Source organism: Ammospiza caudacuta, chromosome 6 (genome assembly GCF_027887145.1).
Source record: "Ammospiza caudacuta isolate bAmmCau1 chromosome 6, bAmmCau1.pri, whole genome shotgun sequence".
NCBI lineage: Eukaryota > Metazoa > Chordata > Aves > Passeriformes > Passerellidae > Ammospiza > Ammospiza caudacuta.
The window spans coordinates 50269791-50286343 of NC_080598.1; the positions used below are offsets into that span (position 1 = coordinate 50269791).

A 16553-nucleotide genomic window follows, 5' to 3' on the forward strand; every position below is an offset into this window, starting at 1 on the left:
ATGTGGTATTAGCTGTACCTTGGCTTCAAACCTTTTCAATATCTTCATGAAAATGACACTTTCCCTCTTTATGTGCCTCAGTATCCTCAGTATCTGGATCTGTAAAATCACAGCTGTTTGAAATGCAGTGTCAGTGTTTCCAAGCACAGAAGAGGAGTGAGTTCTTAACCCAGTTTCAGCCAACAAATTAGACAACAAAGATTTTAGAGTAACTCACAAATACAAGATCCTTTGGATTCATTTCCTGAATTCTGAAATAAACTAAAAAATATTTTATTCTTGAGAATAGCACTTAAGCCACATAATCTCTCAATCAAATGACCTTATGCATAGAAAGATCATATATCAATATGGCTTTTAAGCTGACCCTCCTGTTCCCTCAGCTCAGAGCATGGATAATGCAACAGCCCTGGGTGGCTGCCTCCGTCCATCAGGACATTGCCATCTTCTCAAATCACTTTCAGGCTGGGAAGGCAAATATCTCTTTGTCCATCTGCACATGTTATGTTGGTAACTGCAGACAGGTCTATGGCTCTCCACAGTCCCAACTGCACTTCATGCACCAGAAATTGTGCAGCTATTAGGAAAAATGGAATTGTTCTCTGTAGACATCAACAGCTTTTTTTATAAGGCTGAAAGTAGCCACAAATGTCCATCTTCACTTCTTTGCCACCCATTTGAAGATCTACTCCTGTTTTCTATATACTAAAACACAAACTACTGTAGAGACTCACAAACCTGCTCTTTCCTTGTAGTCTGCTCCAGGTATTGCCTTTCTCTGAGTGGCAGAATACCTTCCACTTTTTTATTTGATCACGTTTGCTCTTTTGACATAAATCTTTCCCTGGCATGCTTTACTGTGACAGTTCCTAATATAGCTGTGCCTAATGAGACAAATTCCAAGAGCAGAGGTACTGATTGCTAGATTAACAGTTTCATATCCATTTTTCTTGGGGCAAGAAATGGAAAAATTAATCATCCATCATATTCTATTACAGTGGAATTATGCATGCCATACCTGGAAAGCACTTAGCTTCTCCTTTGCAATGAATTTAATGGATGCAAGACCTCACCTTGAGAAAGAGAAGGAAAAAAAGTAGTTATGGGCACTACATATCTTATTAAATGTCTCAAAAAGAGTCCCCAGAGAAGAAAATGACTTCATGTAAGAAACTGGATTAGAACTGAGATATTTATTGCCCCAATAAGATCAGCATTTATACGTAAGGACAAGTAAATATTGACTAGGAAAACAGAGCCTGATAAGCAAATCAATCTCACTTAAGAATACATAGGAATTTACAAGCTTAATAATGCTTAGTTTTTCAGACTCAGAGGCTTCTGTGCTCTAGTGTATCCTGAATGAGGAAAAGGTCCCCATCCCTCCACCCCAGTAAATAATTCAACAACACACACATCCTGGAAAAAAAAAAGAAAAATGAAAAAAGAAACCCCAAAACTAAACAACACAACAACAAAAAAGAAAGGATATCTCTTATTCCTGGAGGTTCCCCATGGAACAAGAACTGTCATGGGTGTTCATTTCATAGACTTATGAACATTTAACCATCCATCACTGCCATCCCCAAAGCACTGTTCAGAAGACCAATTTATTTCCATATTTTCTCTGCACTTAACTAGAAAGTGCAACAGACAAGAGGAGCTCTGATTTTGTATGAATGGCCTTTTACAATCCAAATGTGTCTTTTGAAGTGTGCATTTAGATCAGATAGATAGAAGAGGACATTTGGGAATACATTTCCATGGGCACCTGGAAAGAGAAAGAGAAAACAATGGTGCAGTCTGTACTGCCTAATCTCATAGAAAAGTTGTTGTCATCTTAGACCAGATGACAAGTGATGACCTCTTAGATTCTCCCTAATTCCTTGGGTGCAGGACTCCCCAGTGAGCAGAGTGAGGCAGAGTGGGGAAGAAAGATGGTGCATTTTTCTGAATTTTGTTGTCTGGTCTAAGTCCCTGAATTTTGTGACCTCTGAAATTGCTTGAGGGATTGAATGGAGTAGCAGAGCTGCTATTCCTGAAGAAGCAATGTCCAAAAGAAGCATTGGAGTCACTTTAAACAAAGAATCCAGCTGGCTGACCTGACAGATGCTCCACCCAAAGAATAGACAGCCATTTTTTTCAAAAGCATGGAAACCCTTGTGACTAAGAGAATTACACAATTTGTTGTTTCCTTTCTCCCCTTGTCAATGCAAACTGGCAGCCAGGTAATCTTGGTTACTTCAACTTTAGAGTGTAGGGTATAACTAAAGAGTGTTATAAAGCATTGAAGAACTAGAAGCAACCTATTAAAATTTTGCATGTAGAGTCATTGGTGGACAGCAGATGCACTGGCCTTTGATATTACCCCAGATAATATCCTACTAACAAACTTTTCATAGAACTGCTGGGACTTACCATGTCCATTAGCAAGCCCTTTTCATGGTTCCCTGGAGTGGTGGTCTTTAAAAGACATCTAAAAATTTCAGCACCTGTTCTAAACTTCCATGATCAGGGAAAGACAAGGGGGTCCTGAGAGGGCAAAACCATCTACAGATTGCAGTGCTGGCCGGGACACATGAAGTGCCTCACGTTTGGCTCCAGGTACATAGAGAGAGGGCACATGTGCAGAGGTGCTGCAGATTGCCAGTGTCTGGTGAGGTGCTGGAAAAGCAGTGTCCTGGAAACACCTGCCAGCCTTCCTGCGCCTGCAATGGGAGCAGATGGAGCAACCAGAGCCGGACACCCTTGCACGGGCACCCAGGGAGGTCGGGGAGCGATGGAGGCTGATGGGAAGCCTGTGTGCGAGGGGAGGGGGCAGAGGAGGAGGTGGCTTCCTCCTGACGCCATTTCCGAGGGCTGGGATATATAAATGAGCCGCTTGCTGCAGTGCCCCATCTGGGATCTTCAGCCAGGGCACTGGCGTAGATACACACGCTCCGTGCTGCTCTCCCCCCGGCACCTCGCCTGGAGCCCCCACGCCACGGCAGTCTCGTCCTCTGCCCCTTTCTCCCTGCCTCCATCCCGCCAGCACCATGAGCCGGCCAGAACTGCTCGCCGTGCTGCTCCTGGCCGTGCCGGGTAAGTGGGGCTGGGACGAGTCCGTGTCCCCCCGGGCCCCCGGCAGCGCTGCCCGCCGGCCCCGCTCCGCCCGCGCCGCCAGCACCGCGGACAGGGCCGGGCCGGCCCCCTCAGCACCGCGGACAGCGGCCGCCGCAAGGTCACTGCGAGCGCCGCAGGCCTGCCAGCCTAGGCACCTCACCTTCCCTTCCCTTCCCTTCCCTTCCCTTCCCTTCCCTTCCCTTCCCTTCCCTTCCCTTCCCTTCCCTTCCCCTCCCTTCCCGGCACAGTGCACACATCCAGCTGCTGCACCCAGGGACCACTTCCATCAGAGAGAGTTGCCCCTTTTCTCCACTCCCATTTTAGCAGAATAATGTTTCTCTGCTTGTCTTCCAGATGAGATGAATAACAAGTTCTCCTTTTTTCCCCCTCCCTTTACCTTACAGCTGTCTCCCTTCCTGTGACAAATGACATGAATAAAGGCGACACTAAGGTAAGGCTGAGCCTGTAGTGGGTCAAATGAAGAGAAAGGATGTGATGTTTCACCTCCACCTAGGTGGTTGGGTTTGGGCCACTCCCTCTGAAATACCCTGTAGAAAGTGCCAGGAATTTGCATGAGATCCCCCAAGCAGGATCCATCTCTGCTCCCTTCCTAACAGAATTTAGCCTTTGTGCATCCACTTCTGGACAGGCAAGGAAGTCCTTCAGGATGTGACAGGGGGATGAGGCAAGCCTGTTTGGAGAGGAGATGGAGGCTGGGTAAAACTCTCCTTAGTCCTCCTACTTTCAGCTTTTCAAAGCTCCCAACAGGAGGTGACTCAGGGGAGAGTGGGGGGAGATGTGATTCAGGAACTGTGTGTGTTTGGAGGTGTATACATCTGAGTTTGTGTGCTACTTAAACATGCATGCTCTGGAAAAATAGGCAACCGGTACTCTCAGCTTGCTAATCCATCCTCAGCTCCTGCTCAGCCTGTCTGGATGGCTATGAGCAGTGCAGGACTTGGCTGACCTCTCCAGCCCTCCCTTACATGCTGGTGTGCACATATCTGTGTCACACCCTCCAACATTTATAGCCACGCTTCACAAACGTGCACTCCCTTTTGGCTCCTAAATGCTTGGACAGGGGGGTTAGCCTGTGTTTAACTGTGTCAGACACGACTCCCTGACCCACCCCCTTCCCTGTCTTTCGTATGAGCTGATCTCTCGGCTGCCCAAGTGAAAATTTTTTTGGAAATTCATGTCCATAAAGGAAACTCCAGCATTTTTGCTTTTTACTTCTTGAACCATTTTGTGTTATGAAATCCTCTAGCCACACAATGTTTTTTCCCAGGCAGCAGCAGGGGAGGGCACACTGATGCCAGTCCCAGCCACAGGCCCCACTGCAGTTACCTGCAGGACATGTGCCATGAGCAACACCTCCCCATGTCCTGTGGGACGTGCCTGGGCTGCAGAGCAGTTGCTTTGTTAAGACTTTTAGCCTGCTTAGCCCTTGCTGGGACAGAGCCATGAGCTGTGAGACTCTGGGTGCCTTCCTCAGGCTGTGTGCTGCTGAGGAAGAGGATGTGGGACAGGCACTTAGCCCTTCAATTTTCCATGCCAGAGTGGGCATCTGATGGGACAACCCATTAATCATAAGATCCTCCTTGTGAGGTCTATTCCCCAGTATATTCTGTGTGTTAAAAATGGGCACTTTTGTGGCTGTTGGTGCTACTCCATGGAAATGCTTCCACTAAGAAAGGACTTTCCCAAGACTGCCCCCCTTCCCTGGGTATTACACTGACACAGAGAGCAAAATCAGCTTTCTTTTGGATTTGCTGCAATTGGAAGAAGCCATTAGGGCTTCACCATCCTTTGAGACACAGCATTTCATGGAAGGAATTCCTGGTATCATGGAACAGATTAGGGCAGGGATATCATCACATGAATACAGCAACAAGCACTGCAGCTCTTCCTACACACCCTGTTCTGTGCCACCAGCATTTGTGGGTGGCTCAAGGCTGTCTAATGGGTAGTCAGCACCTGCAGGCCTTTCCCGGACAGCTCATCAGACTTTCCTTACACCAAGGGCTTTCCATAGGGAGCTGAACAAGACCAAAGCATTTACAATGTCTCTGGTGTTTGCCCACTCTTGTGCTTGAAGGATATTATTTCTCACTTACAACCATACATTTTAGAAGGACAAAGCTGAGCTCAAATGTGGAGAAGCCTGTCCTTGTAAGGGCACGACACTTTGGAGATTTCTCTGAAGGGACATTGTGAGCTGCTCTTAAGGATCTAGTTACATGCTCATGGTTAGATGATAGCTATGGCAAAATTCCAGTCTGAGTTTCCGCACTGGATTAATTACATTCATTTGGAAAGGATCTCCTCCATTTCCTGATGCAGGCTGTTGTTTCATGACCTTGTGAAGTCTCATTCTACAAGACCTCCTCTAACAGAAGGACAAGGAGAGTGTTGTAGGATGACTGCACTGCTCATTTCATTACCTTACAAAGCTCCTCCACAGAGCTGAATGTATTTCTGTGGTGAGTGATGTGTCTCTTTGTGCTCAGACAAAGACCTTAGATCAGCTCAGAAGTCTTAAAAAAGCTTGAATAGAAAATTTCATTGAACCAGAGTCCTACTTCTCATGCTGAGAAAGTCTTAACTTCTGAAGCTGCATCAAATACTGCTATAATAAGTGGGTCCAGAGGTTGGGAAACATGAGAGGGAAATAGCAGATTCTGGAGTTTTTTCTATTTAAAGACAGAGTAACTCAAAGTCATCTAAAATCAGTATTAATGGATCACTTGTGATATAGGAGAATTATACCAGGGAAATCCCCTTGCTTTTTTTTTTTTTTAATCTTTCCTGTAGCATTTTTAATCCATTAGGCAATTCCTTCAAACTGTGTAAGGTGTAGAGTTCAACATTTTATGGCTGTGATCTGCAAGAGCAGAATTCTCTCCTTACACAGGGTGAGAATTTGCCCATTCCAGCTGTCCAGTGAATATATCCAACTGCTTGAATGAACAGCACTGTGGATGACTGGGGACTGCTGACTTGTGTTTAATTTCTACTGCAGCCACAGCGCTCTGCTCTCCTGAGAATGGTACACTGTGAGGGAGGTCAGGGCTCTCAGGGCTGCCTGCTGCAATCATCAGGAGAAAGAGGTTCAGTGAGTGAATTTTTTGCCTCCAAGGCTTAACTTGTATTCTTTTTTTCAATTTAGCCTCTCTTTTTTCCCACAGGCAATTGTGAACCCTGCATTTTTTCTAGATTGCATTATAAAAAATCACCCTTTTGAACTAAGCAGCCTGATTCCTACCCTACCCATCAGCACCAGACTGTAGTGAATGTTTCTGTCCTGTGTGATCATTTGGGTCTATGTGACCACACACTAGGGCTCCCAGCAGTGTGTCTTGGCATGGCAAGGATGCCTGCAATCTCAGTGCAGGTGAGAAATTACATAAATAACACTCCTGGTTTTACACCAACAAAACAGGCTGCTGGAAAGGGTGGGCCCAGAGCTCATCCTGTCTGAGAAGCTGTGTCAGAGCTTCTTTGCTTTCAGATGACCTGTCATCATGTAGAGCTCTTCCACTCTATAACAGATGGCTTGAACAGTCACAGCACAAGGTCAAACACTTCTCCAAAGTGTCTTGTCCTTTCCAGGGCCTGAGAGCAGTATTTCTCACCTGTGTTTGAAAGTAGTTTGCCTCGCCTCACCTCACCTTCCATGCCTGGCTTCAATCTAACTATGATGTCTTTCCCAGGGTTAGAAGAACTTTTAAGATTTCAAGGTCATCTATTGAACAGCTATGACCACTTTTTGCTCTCTACAACCTCCCACTGAGTCCTTTTATGAGATAGAGGTTGAGATATATTGACTTAAAATGGGATGATTTTGGATTTTCTGTGTATATATTCAGATGCCCTTTACTCTCCAGATGTGCTCAGACTCTGGTGTGGTCTGAAGCCATGCAATCCTCAGCTAAATTGAGTGTCATGTGGAAGAAGCTCTTTCCATTGTCACGTGTAATTTCCTCACTTCTCAGTTGCAGGAGGCACCTTCTGTTCCTGAGCTAGGGAAAACAAGAACTGAACATTCGGTTCCAGCTTGACCAGAAAAGCAAGATCTGTGCCATCACCTGCTGTACTTTAGCCTTGGTAAAAAGTAGGAACAAAAGACAAAAAAACCAGTTCTTTAATTTGTATTTTTGTCTCTTTCTAGGTGATGAAGTGCATTGTGGAGGTCATCTCTGATACTTTATCTAAGCCAAACCCCCTGCCGATCAGCGAGGAATGCCTAGAGACTCTGCGAGGAGGTACTGCCTCAGACTTAGTGCTGGGCATCAGCAAAGGAAATCTGCCAAGTAGGGCTGGTCCTGCCCTGACCAACCGAGCCCTGGCCCCTGGACCCCTGTTAAGGGGTCCCTGACATGTTCACCTTCCTCTTCCACTGGGCTGTACTGGGCCCCAGGAGCAGGGATGGAGCCACTGCTTGTCCCAGGCCATGCTTCATGCTGGCATGTGGCCACAGGAGTGACATCAAACTGCCTGGTTCTCATAGGACCTTCCTGTTGTCTTAATCACATGGTTCAATGTGAGAGCAAATCAAACCAAGGGAAAGAAAAGAGCAAATGAAGAGGGAGTGGCATTTGGGTTCTGTTTCATTTCTGGGGTTGGGGGGAGGTTTGCTTTGACTATTTCTGTACTAAGTCTCCCCTGTTGCAGATGAGAGAATTATTTCTATCCTTCGCCACCAAAACTTACTGAAGGAACTTCAGGAAATTGCTGCACAAGGTACAGTGCCAGTATATTTTCTGGGGAATGTAACTATAGGGAATATTGTTTTCTTATGTTGTAGTCCCTTATAGAGTTTTATTGTTTGGTTGGTTTTGTGTTTGTTTTTTTATTTTATATTAATTTGAGATCATATAAATATGCCCTAGGAAATGTCGTTCCAATATTTTCAGTGAGATTGTGTCAGTGGGGACAGGAATTTTGTTTATCATAACTCCAATATGTATCTGATAATTTCAATAGCTATCAGTGTAACTTGGCGGTGATGTAGTCTCAAGACATTTTGAGGTGGGAGAGCTCTAAAAGAAAACATTCTAATCTAATTCAACAAATAATCACCAGCTCCCAAACTAGAATGAAAGGCAAGAAAACTTCCACTGTCTGTGCAGCTGGAGTCTAGCACTAAACCCAGTTGTGGCAGCAGGGAAGCTTCACTGAACAGTAAGATTTGCACCTTAAAGACCCCAGTGAAAATATTCTTGAGCTAATGGGTAATTTTTGATGGCTTACTTAACTCAAATGCCAATTTCTTTGGTTTGGAGAGGTGCAGGTTAATTGCACTGGTCAATGTGGGAGCAACAGCAGCACCATGGAGCTGTGCCAAGGAGTGTTGAGGGAAAAAAGGGACATTCTTGGGTACTCAGTTGCCCAGAGCCAACATGCAGATCCCAGGCAAGGCTACTTCAGAGCTAGTCCAGACCCCTCTGTTCAGGTGAGGCTGCAACAGGGCTGTCCCCAGGCTGCAGGGAGAGCAAAAATTCATGAAGTCGGAGTTGGGAAAGAGTCTCATGCAGCTCCCAAAGCCATATTTTAGTCACTACCCAAATGGTGGGGGGCCAGATGCTCAGTGACCGCAGATGGACTCCATGGATGCTCTGCTGATCCAGAAGAAACAAGACATGGTTTCTTCAGTATGCTGGGATATGGCTGCCCAGGCACACCAGGGATTTGAGGAGAAGCACTCAGAAAACAGACAGGCTGTGCCACTCAGCATGGAGTCCATAAGAAGGGACTTGTTACATGGAGATTCACCTTGCTCCACTCTTGCCTGAGCCCATCATACCACTCAGTCCCAGGGTAACGTGAGATCCAACCTACAGATCACAGAGACTGGGGGTGGAACAGTCTTGTAGACCAAGGGAAAAGCAAAGGTGTTAATTTTGGTGTCCTCTGTGCTGAGGCAGCTGGTTCTGCTCAGGCTGGAGAGCCCACACCATTGAGTTCTGGGCTACAGAGGACTGGGCTGGCAGCACTGGCTCTTGCTCTTGCATTAAGGCACAGAAGCAGGGCATGAGCTGGTTTAGACAGGGCTTGTTTTGCTTGCAGATCCCATTGCTGGTTGCCAGGACAGCTGCAGCCTAAGCTCCAGCTCATGCTGCCTTCAGACACCTCTCTCCAGGGTATTGTATTTTTCTAGCAGGCTCCATAACCCCAGAGCTAAAGTATGGGGCCTTGGAGCCCCAGACTACCCCTGCAGTGGGAATGAATGCTGCTTCTTCCTCCCAGCACACAGGGGAGAGGGGCCCCCACAACCAGGCTGGAGGATACAGGAGCTCTCAGTGCTCACCTCAGAGGTGCATAGGCAGAATCTGGCAGAAGGCAATTTTTATCTTTCAACACTCTGGTAATGAAGTCTTTTGTTGCTCTCAGTGTGCTGCAGTTCAGCACCTCTTATTCCCTAGATCTCCATCAATATTAGTTTTACTGGCAACACTGCATCTCTATTTAGAGACCATTTTCTTTCCTGCAGATGATGTTTTTGTGATTTTGTTACTGCAGTTGATTCACATACCCTCCAGCCTCACTCCTCCCAGCTACCAGGTGGATTTTTCCCACAGCAAACATAAGGGGCACAGAACTGTTTTCCTAACTCTACTTTCTGAAACACAGAAGGAACTGCTGCCTTTCCCTACCTTTTGTTACTTGACACAGGTGCCAATGAGAGAACTCAGCAGCAGAAGAAAAATAGCGGCTTTGAAGATGAACTTTCCGAAGTCCTTGAAAGTCAGAACAACAAGAACAAGCAGAGAGGTCAGTGTCAGCCTCCACCCGCGGGAAATCCAGGTCAGGCTGTAAACAAGGATCTTCTTCCAAACAGCCTTGATATGTCCATCTGCTTCTCTTTTCTTTGATGCTGCTGCTGACACACACAAGCAACCTGGTGTTTGCTTTGTTCTTATTTACCAGCTCAAACAACACGTAGTGTCTGAGCTATAGTAACTGGTGATAGTCAAGTTACTAAAGTGATACTGACTTTTCCACCGTGCTGCTGACACTTTCACTCACTTATAACACTTAAAATAAGTCACAGCCATGGAAATCCCACACTGAAAGAGTCAGTGATACAGGCAAGGGTGATCTGGATTTTTGCCTGGCACCCTTGTTTCCAAGCATCTAAGATATTAAGTAATGAGTCTCTGAAGGGAAAATTCAAACACACACAGTGCACACATCTGCACAAAACACCTGTACCTTGGAAAGATCACCTTCAGCTAGGATTTCCCCTTGCCAGTGTTTCTCTGGCTTTACTACAGACAGATTAGCAGAAATGAGGGGTTGGCCTCTTCCTCTTTCCTTGTCAGGAAGATACAATGCAAATGTGGGGTGATGTGACTCCTCATCCAGCAGCAGCCGGGTGCCCACAGAGGGTCTCAAGCAGCTCTGGGGCACATGGCTGGCCCACAGTAGCACAGCACTGCTAGGACACTGAAACTACTTAGAGCAATGAGGAGTGACACCCCCAGGGGCTGCTGCTGCAGCCAGCACCACCAAAATCCAACAGGTAGGATGGTGGCACTGCATCTCCCTACTGCCAAGACACACCTGAAACTCTTGCTCTGGCAGCATGGAGGTCAAGGAAGACAAAGTGAAGATAAAATGTGGCACATGGGCCAACCAGGCCCACTGACAGTCTGGTGACACCAGCACAGTGTCACAGATGGCCACCAGCCTTATGTGACCAGTTCTCTGTGTCTCTTCATCCTGGCACACTCCTCAGCCCTCCTTGGGGCTGCACTTACCTTGACAAATCTCTCTAGCTTTTAAACTCCCTTTTGTTTTTGCAAAGTGTTTTCTCTGGCTAATAGTGTTAAAAGAGGCCAGTCTCCCTTTAGCAAGAGCAAATACTCAGCCCACATTAAGCTCCTGCTGAGTAGTTCCTTTGCAGCAGCAGAGACACCCCTCCTCCCTCCAGCACCCTGTGAACAGGGCTGGCTGCCTCCTCAGCCTGCTGGGAGAAATAAGGATGTGATGTGAGTGCAGCACTCAGAGCAGGGAGAGCTGTGCAAGTGCCATATTACACTCCTAAATAATTTAATTTTACATGCAGTCTGGTTTCATGCAGGGTGAATTCGTGGCTGGCATCTGAAGAGATGGTGATGAGGACTGTGCTGCAGCAAAACACTTCAGCATATGTTTTACTTCAGCCTTGCAAGTCTCTCCAGGAGCACAGGCACCAGAGAGAACGCTGCCTTGCTTGAATGCAAGCATATGCTGAAGTGACTTGCAAAAGGATCATGGGCTGGCTGAGCAGATTGCTGAGCAGGGCTGAAGCTCCCTGAGAAATGCTTGGCCTTTGCTGGTTGTAAAATGAGCTCTCAGCAGAGGTGTGTCTTGTTTCCCCTCTGTAGATGCTGCAGGGGAGTATCCTGAAGAGGAGCAGCCCACAGGGTCCCTGACTGAGCTGGCAGCACAGAAGCCCCAGCAAAATGAAGACTCAAGAGAGGAGGAAAAAAGCCTGGAGGAGAGGGAACCCAGGCCATGGGATACCAACCCTGATGAGAAAGAGGATCAGGAGGAAGCTGAGAGCAATGACATCAGGGATACAGAGGATACCCATCAAAACAAAGTTTTGAACAACCACATTGGCAAAAATTTCAGTGAGGACGAGCAGCAGCAGCAAGGAGATGAAGAGGAGGAGCCCAGAGGCTCCAGGGACAGCCTGGAGCTTGAGGACGAGGGAGAAGAGCCCTCCAGGCAGGGTCAGGAGCACAGCAAGGAGGGAGCAGGGGAGCGTGTGGAGCGGGAGGATGATGGAGATGAAGCTGCAGAGGAGGACCCTACTGAAGCAGAGAGGTCACTCGATTTGGCTGAGGAGGATGAGGAGGCTGAGGAGATGCAGGGAGGTGACAGTACGTATCCCAGACTGCACTCATACCTTCCTGGGCTGAGCTGAGGGCACTGAGGCACATGGGTGAGAGGCTTCAAAGCCAAGAGTTGGGGCAGGTGCTTACTGGGTTTACAGAAACAGACCGGCCAGCAGCCACCCAGACCCCACCACAAACATCTGACACATCTGACACACAGGCCCATGCACAGCAGGTAACACAGGCCCTGCAGCTGCCTTACTTCTCAGCTCTCATAGATCCTGGGGACAACTCATTCATCTGCCCTGAGCTTCCCACAGGGCTTTTGACTGCTGCTTTCATGCCCCATTACTGACATGGCAGTGTGAGAGTGGGTATTTCCAGAATCTTGGGAAAGCAGCCTAAGTCAAGAAACCTGGCATCACCACTGAAGGCTCAGTTCAAAGGTGGACCTTGAACAGGTTAACAGTTGTGTTCACTGCTTTGTTTAATGCTCTTTCAGATAACGATGATGACCTGGGATTTGGGAAAGATGTGCAGAGCTCTGAAGAGGAGGAGGAAGAGGAGGAGGAAGAGCAGCCCCGGGCACTGAGAGGAGGAAGGCATCGCCTGGAGGATGAGGAGGTGCAGGGAGAAGAGGACACCTTTCAGCCCAGGAATGCCAAAAGTGATGAGATGGAGGAGGAATCCTCCAGGGAGTGGGAAGACACCAAGAGGTGGAACAAAATGGATGAGCTGGCCAAGCAGCTGACAGCAAAGAAGCGCATGGAGGAAAATGACAGTGAGGAAGATGCAGACAGGTCCATGAAAAAGACATTTAGGTCCCGCAAGTATGCCTTCAGCAGCCCAGAGGAAGATGTGAGAAGGTCATGGAAGCATCACTCGAAGGAAGACAGCAGTGAAGGAGGCTTTCCACTTGCTCCCATGCCTGAAGAGAAGAAGGATGAGGAAGGCAGCGCTAACAGGAGAACAGAGGTTGGTGTACACAGGCTTAGGAATAAATCCCACCCAGTTATCCAAAGTACTCTTGGAGATGTGGATGGTATACTGGCATAAACATAGCCAGCAGTGGTGCTCTGAGGCATTAAGTTGATGCTTACTGAACTTCCAGTCATTCAGCCTCAGGTATTATTGAAGTTTGCACCTGCTGTGCCTTTGATTTTTGTCCTTGTTTTCATGACTAGTGCAAAAGCATTCCCTGACCCCCAGAGTCATGTCTGCAGTGACAGCACTTCTGCACTGGCCAGACACAGTGACCAGGGCTATAACTGGAGCCTAGGGGTAGTTCTTGTGTCCCAAAGCCCTTCCAAGTTAAAAGGAATGCTTTCCCTGTCTCAGGGATGGAGTGAGTATTGTCAGATCTCCCACAGAGGTAAATCAGGGGTGCAGCTGTGGTGAGAAACCTGAGGTATTGGAGTGGAAATGGTGGACAGATACAGAACTACAACTGAGCCAGGCTTCCAGAGTCAGAGACCTCCTTCCCTGATACCTTGATTGATGTTAGGTAATAGCACATCTCCAGCAGCCAGGAACTGCTGGTGGGTTCACCTTTGTGCTGAGGCCCAGCTCCAGGCACAGCTGATTTGGGATAATACAGAGAACTGGGCAGTGAGGCATGGCTTGTGCTTTGTGAGCCTGGGACAGGCCATGGTCAGGTGCCTGGGAATGGGCTGGGGCAGCGGGTGAGTGATGCCAGTTGGCTCTCTTGCCTCCAAAACACCCCTCTTGCCTCAGTTATGTGCCAAACCATTGGCCAAAAATGAGAGCATTTCCAGTTGTACTGGTTCAAAGCAAAGCCAAAGGTCTCAGCCCAAAGCAGGGGTGCAGAGGGGTGGGCTGTCCCATCTGCCTCCCACACTGCTGCTCACACCCCACATCTCTCCCCAGGGAGGCTGCTCCCCACCTGCCCCTGCCAGTGGCTCTGGGGTGCACCTTGTCTGTAGGGTGCCACACAGTCTCCAAATGGGGATTGGAAAGGAGGTTGCTGAGGCTGCAAAACTGCTGTGTTTACAGCTGCAGCAAGACTTTTTTGTTTGGTTGGCTTTTTAAACTAGATCAAGGCCTCTGGGAGTCAGTGAAGAAGGCTAGGCATGCAGCAGTGAGGGAAGGCACAAGCTCTGGCTGCTGTCCCGCTCTTCATTTTTGGGCCATGGGGCTGTGTGGCTTGGCCAGTGAGGTCAGTGTGGGTTCAGATGTGGCTGGGAGTGCTGTCCCCCTGCACTTCCCAGGGCTCAGCATGTGGGACCAGGCAGATACGAGCCAGAGCACATAGGCAATGGTTTGGGTGTGACCAAGCTCTCTCTCTGGGTGCTGTAGAGAATTTCAGAACCTATTTTACTCCCCTTCTGGGGGCTCCAGTTGCAGCCCAAGTTCTCCAGCAAGGTGAGCTCAGCCAGCTGCTGCCTGACTCACTTGAAACAAAATGGAACAGCTGCTTGGGTACCCTGGGTGTTTGAAGGCACCCTGAGCTGCTGGCACCCTACTGTAGCCAGAGCTTTCCCAGGGGCTGAGCCAAGGGCTCAGTGGAGGGGCACAGTGACTTTTTTCCAGGGTTACTTTTTTTCCTTGTTCAGGAAAACAGCTCAGGAAGGGAAAACAACCCCCTTTTCCCATACTTCCTTTACTTTTCTCACACCAGCCACATGCAGTGCAGTGGCTCAGGGTCAACCTGTGATTTGCAGCTGCTCAAGGCAACAGGGAGGCTTTGCCCACCCCACACTGTCACCTCGGCTCTGCCAATGGGAAAAGGTACAGCACCAAGTTTGCTCACACAGAGCCTGCTGCTATGCTGAGTGCATGGTCTGCAGAGAGCCCAGGTGGCCACAGCTGTGAGGGACAGGCAGGGCTGGGGCTGGCAGCAGGGCAGGGCCAGCTGGATACGACCTGAGCTCAGGCAAAGCCATGCAGTCAGGCATGATTACCTGCTCTAAATAAAGCAGCTACAGGTGACAGCATAGATACACAAGAAGTGGTATAGAAAAAACACCAAGTAATGGGCAGCTTGAGCCTTTGAACTGATGGCTTCCTCAGTCACAATTTTCCCGGGAAAAGTATCTTCTGCTAGTGGAGGTGCAAGCCAAGGCCCAGGGCAGGGTGGGGAGAGGGCAGGGCCCGTGCTGCAGTTCCCGAAGGTGGCAGGCAGCCGTGCCCATCCCGGTCTGACGGCACTGACCCAGCGCTGGCACCCAGTGCTGCTTGATAGAGCCTGCCCTGGCTCCCTTGCAGCAGCCATCTCCCTCCGACCCCATGTTCTGGGGGCACAGCCCCGTTGGGGGCTGCCCTGCCCGGCAGGGTACGGGGGAAGGATGGCAGCTGCATCGCTAGCAGTAGTGATTAAACATTAGGGCAGAAGTAACCAGTGCTGTGCACACTGGTCTGTCCAGAGAGACAAATGCAGGCTGAAGGGATGGGGCAGGACAAGGCTGTGCTTGCTCTCTGTAGCTCTGGGGGCGAGGGCTGCCCGCCTGTGGCCGCTGACAGTCCTGGGCTTTTGTTGCAGGACCAGGAGCTGGAGAGCCTGGCGGCCATCGAGGCGGAGCTGGAGCGCGTCGCCCACAAGCTGCACGAGCTGAGGCGAGGCTGAGGGCCCCGGCGCCCCCCTCGACAGCAGCGCCGCCACCTTCCTCCCTCCTCCTTCCCCGCCTCCCACCGCGCGTTCGTTTCCCGATCTAAGAGCAGTTAAACCGAGCAGAAGCACCGTGCCTAGGAACCGACCCCGCTAGCCCCAGGTCTGCCTCCCTCGCCATAGTGTTGTGCCCATCGCCGCTGCCTCACCTCACGCTGCCCTCTCCACATGATGTCCACACGCCCGGCAGGGCGCCCGTGGGTGCAAAGTGCGACCTACATGTGTATTTTCTGTCTGGGTGGGGTTTTCTCCCTCTTTTTTTTAAAAGACAGGACAGCTTTCTAGAAAGTTCTTTCACCGGTAGTTTCACTGGGTAAAAACTGCAATAACTTGTTATCTTTTGATTAAAAGCTGAGAACTCTGACTGTAATATATTCTATATAAAAAATTTATCTAAGGAAAAATAAAACTGCAGTGGGTTCCTTCCTTTGTTTTGGCAGCTTCAGTGTCAGTTGTCAGCACGCTGCAGGGCCTGGACAGTCCTGCAAAGAAGGGGGGGGACAGAGGGCTCCCCTCACCACAGACACACCGTGATGGCGCTTCCCTCCTTACCCGGCTCGGAGGGCTCCCCTCACCACAGACACACCGTGATGGCGCTTCCCTCCTCACCCCGGCTCAGAGGGCTCCCCTCACCACAGCCACACTATGATGGCACTTCCCTCCTTACCCGGGCTCCAGTGTTGCTGCCCTCCGGGGCCTGGCACTGGGGACACTTCCCTGTGGTCCCGAGCACCGTGGGGCTCTCCCTGCCCACCCACCCGGGGGCTCCTGGTGCCACACTGCTCACCCCCCTGGCACTGGGAATCCTGGGTGCTTCAGTGATCGATGAACACAGAGAGAACACAGTTAGATGTTTAAACACTGGCACTACTTGACCAAGTCAAGCCATGTGGGCAACACATGAGTAGATTAGAAAGGAGTAACAAATAGGCCAGTCAGGAGAACTACCAGTCTGTGCTCCCCAGAGGTGAAGGCCATCCCGAGGAGATGTCCCTCCT

At 49.2% G+C, this 16553-nt stretch overlaps 1 protein-coding gene across 1 annotated transcript; it reads left to right on the plus strand.

Moving 5' to 3' along the window:
- The first annotated feature begins 2898 nt into the window (after positions 1-2898).
- On the plus strand, positions 2899-15943 carry CHGA (chromogranin A). The gene is made up of 8 exons (XM_058807419.1): positions 2899-3081; positions 3507-3553; positions 7274-7367; positions 7777-7845; positions 9778-9876; positions 11475-11975; positions 12433-12905; positions 15430-15943. Exons 1-8 carry the CDS (start codon positions 3036-3038, stop codon positions 15511-15513), a joined length of 1413 nt encoding a protein of 470 aa, XP_058663402.1. The 5' UTR covers positions 2899-3035; the 3' UTR covers positions 15514-15943.
- The last annotated feature ends 610 nt before the right edge of the window (positions 15944-16553 follow it).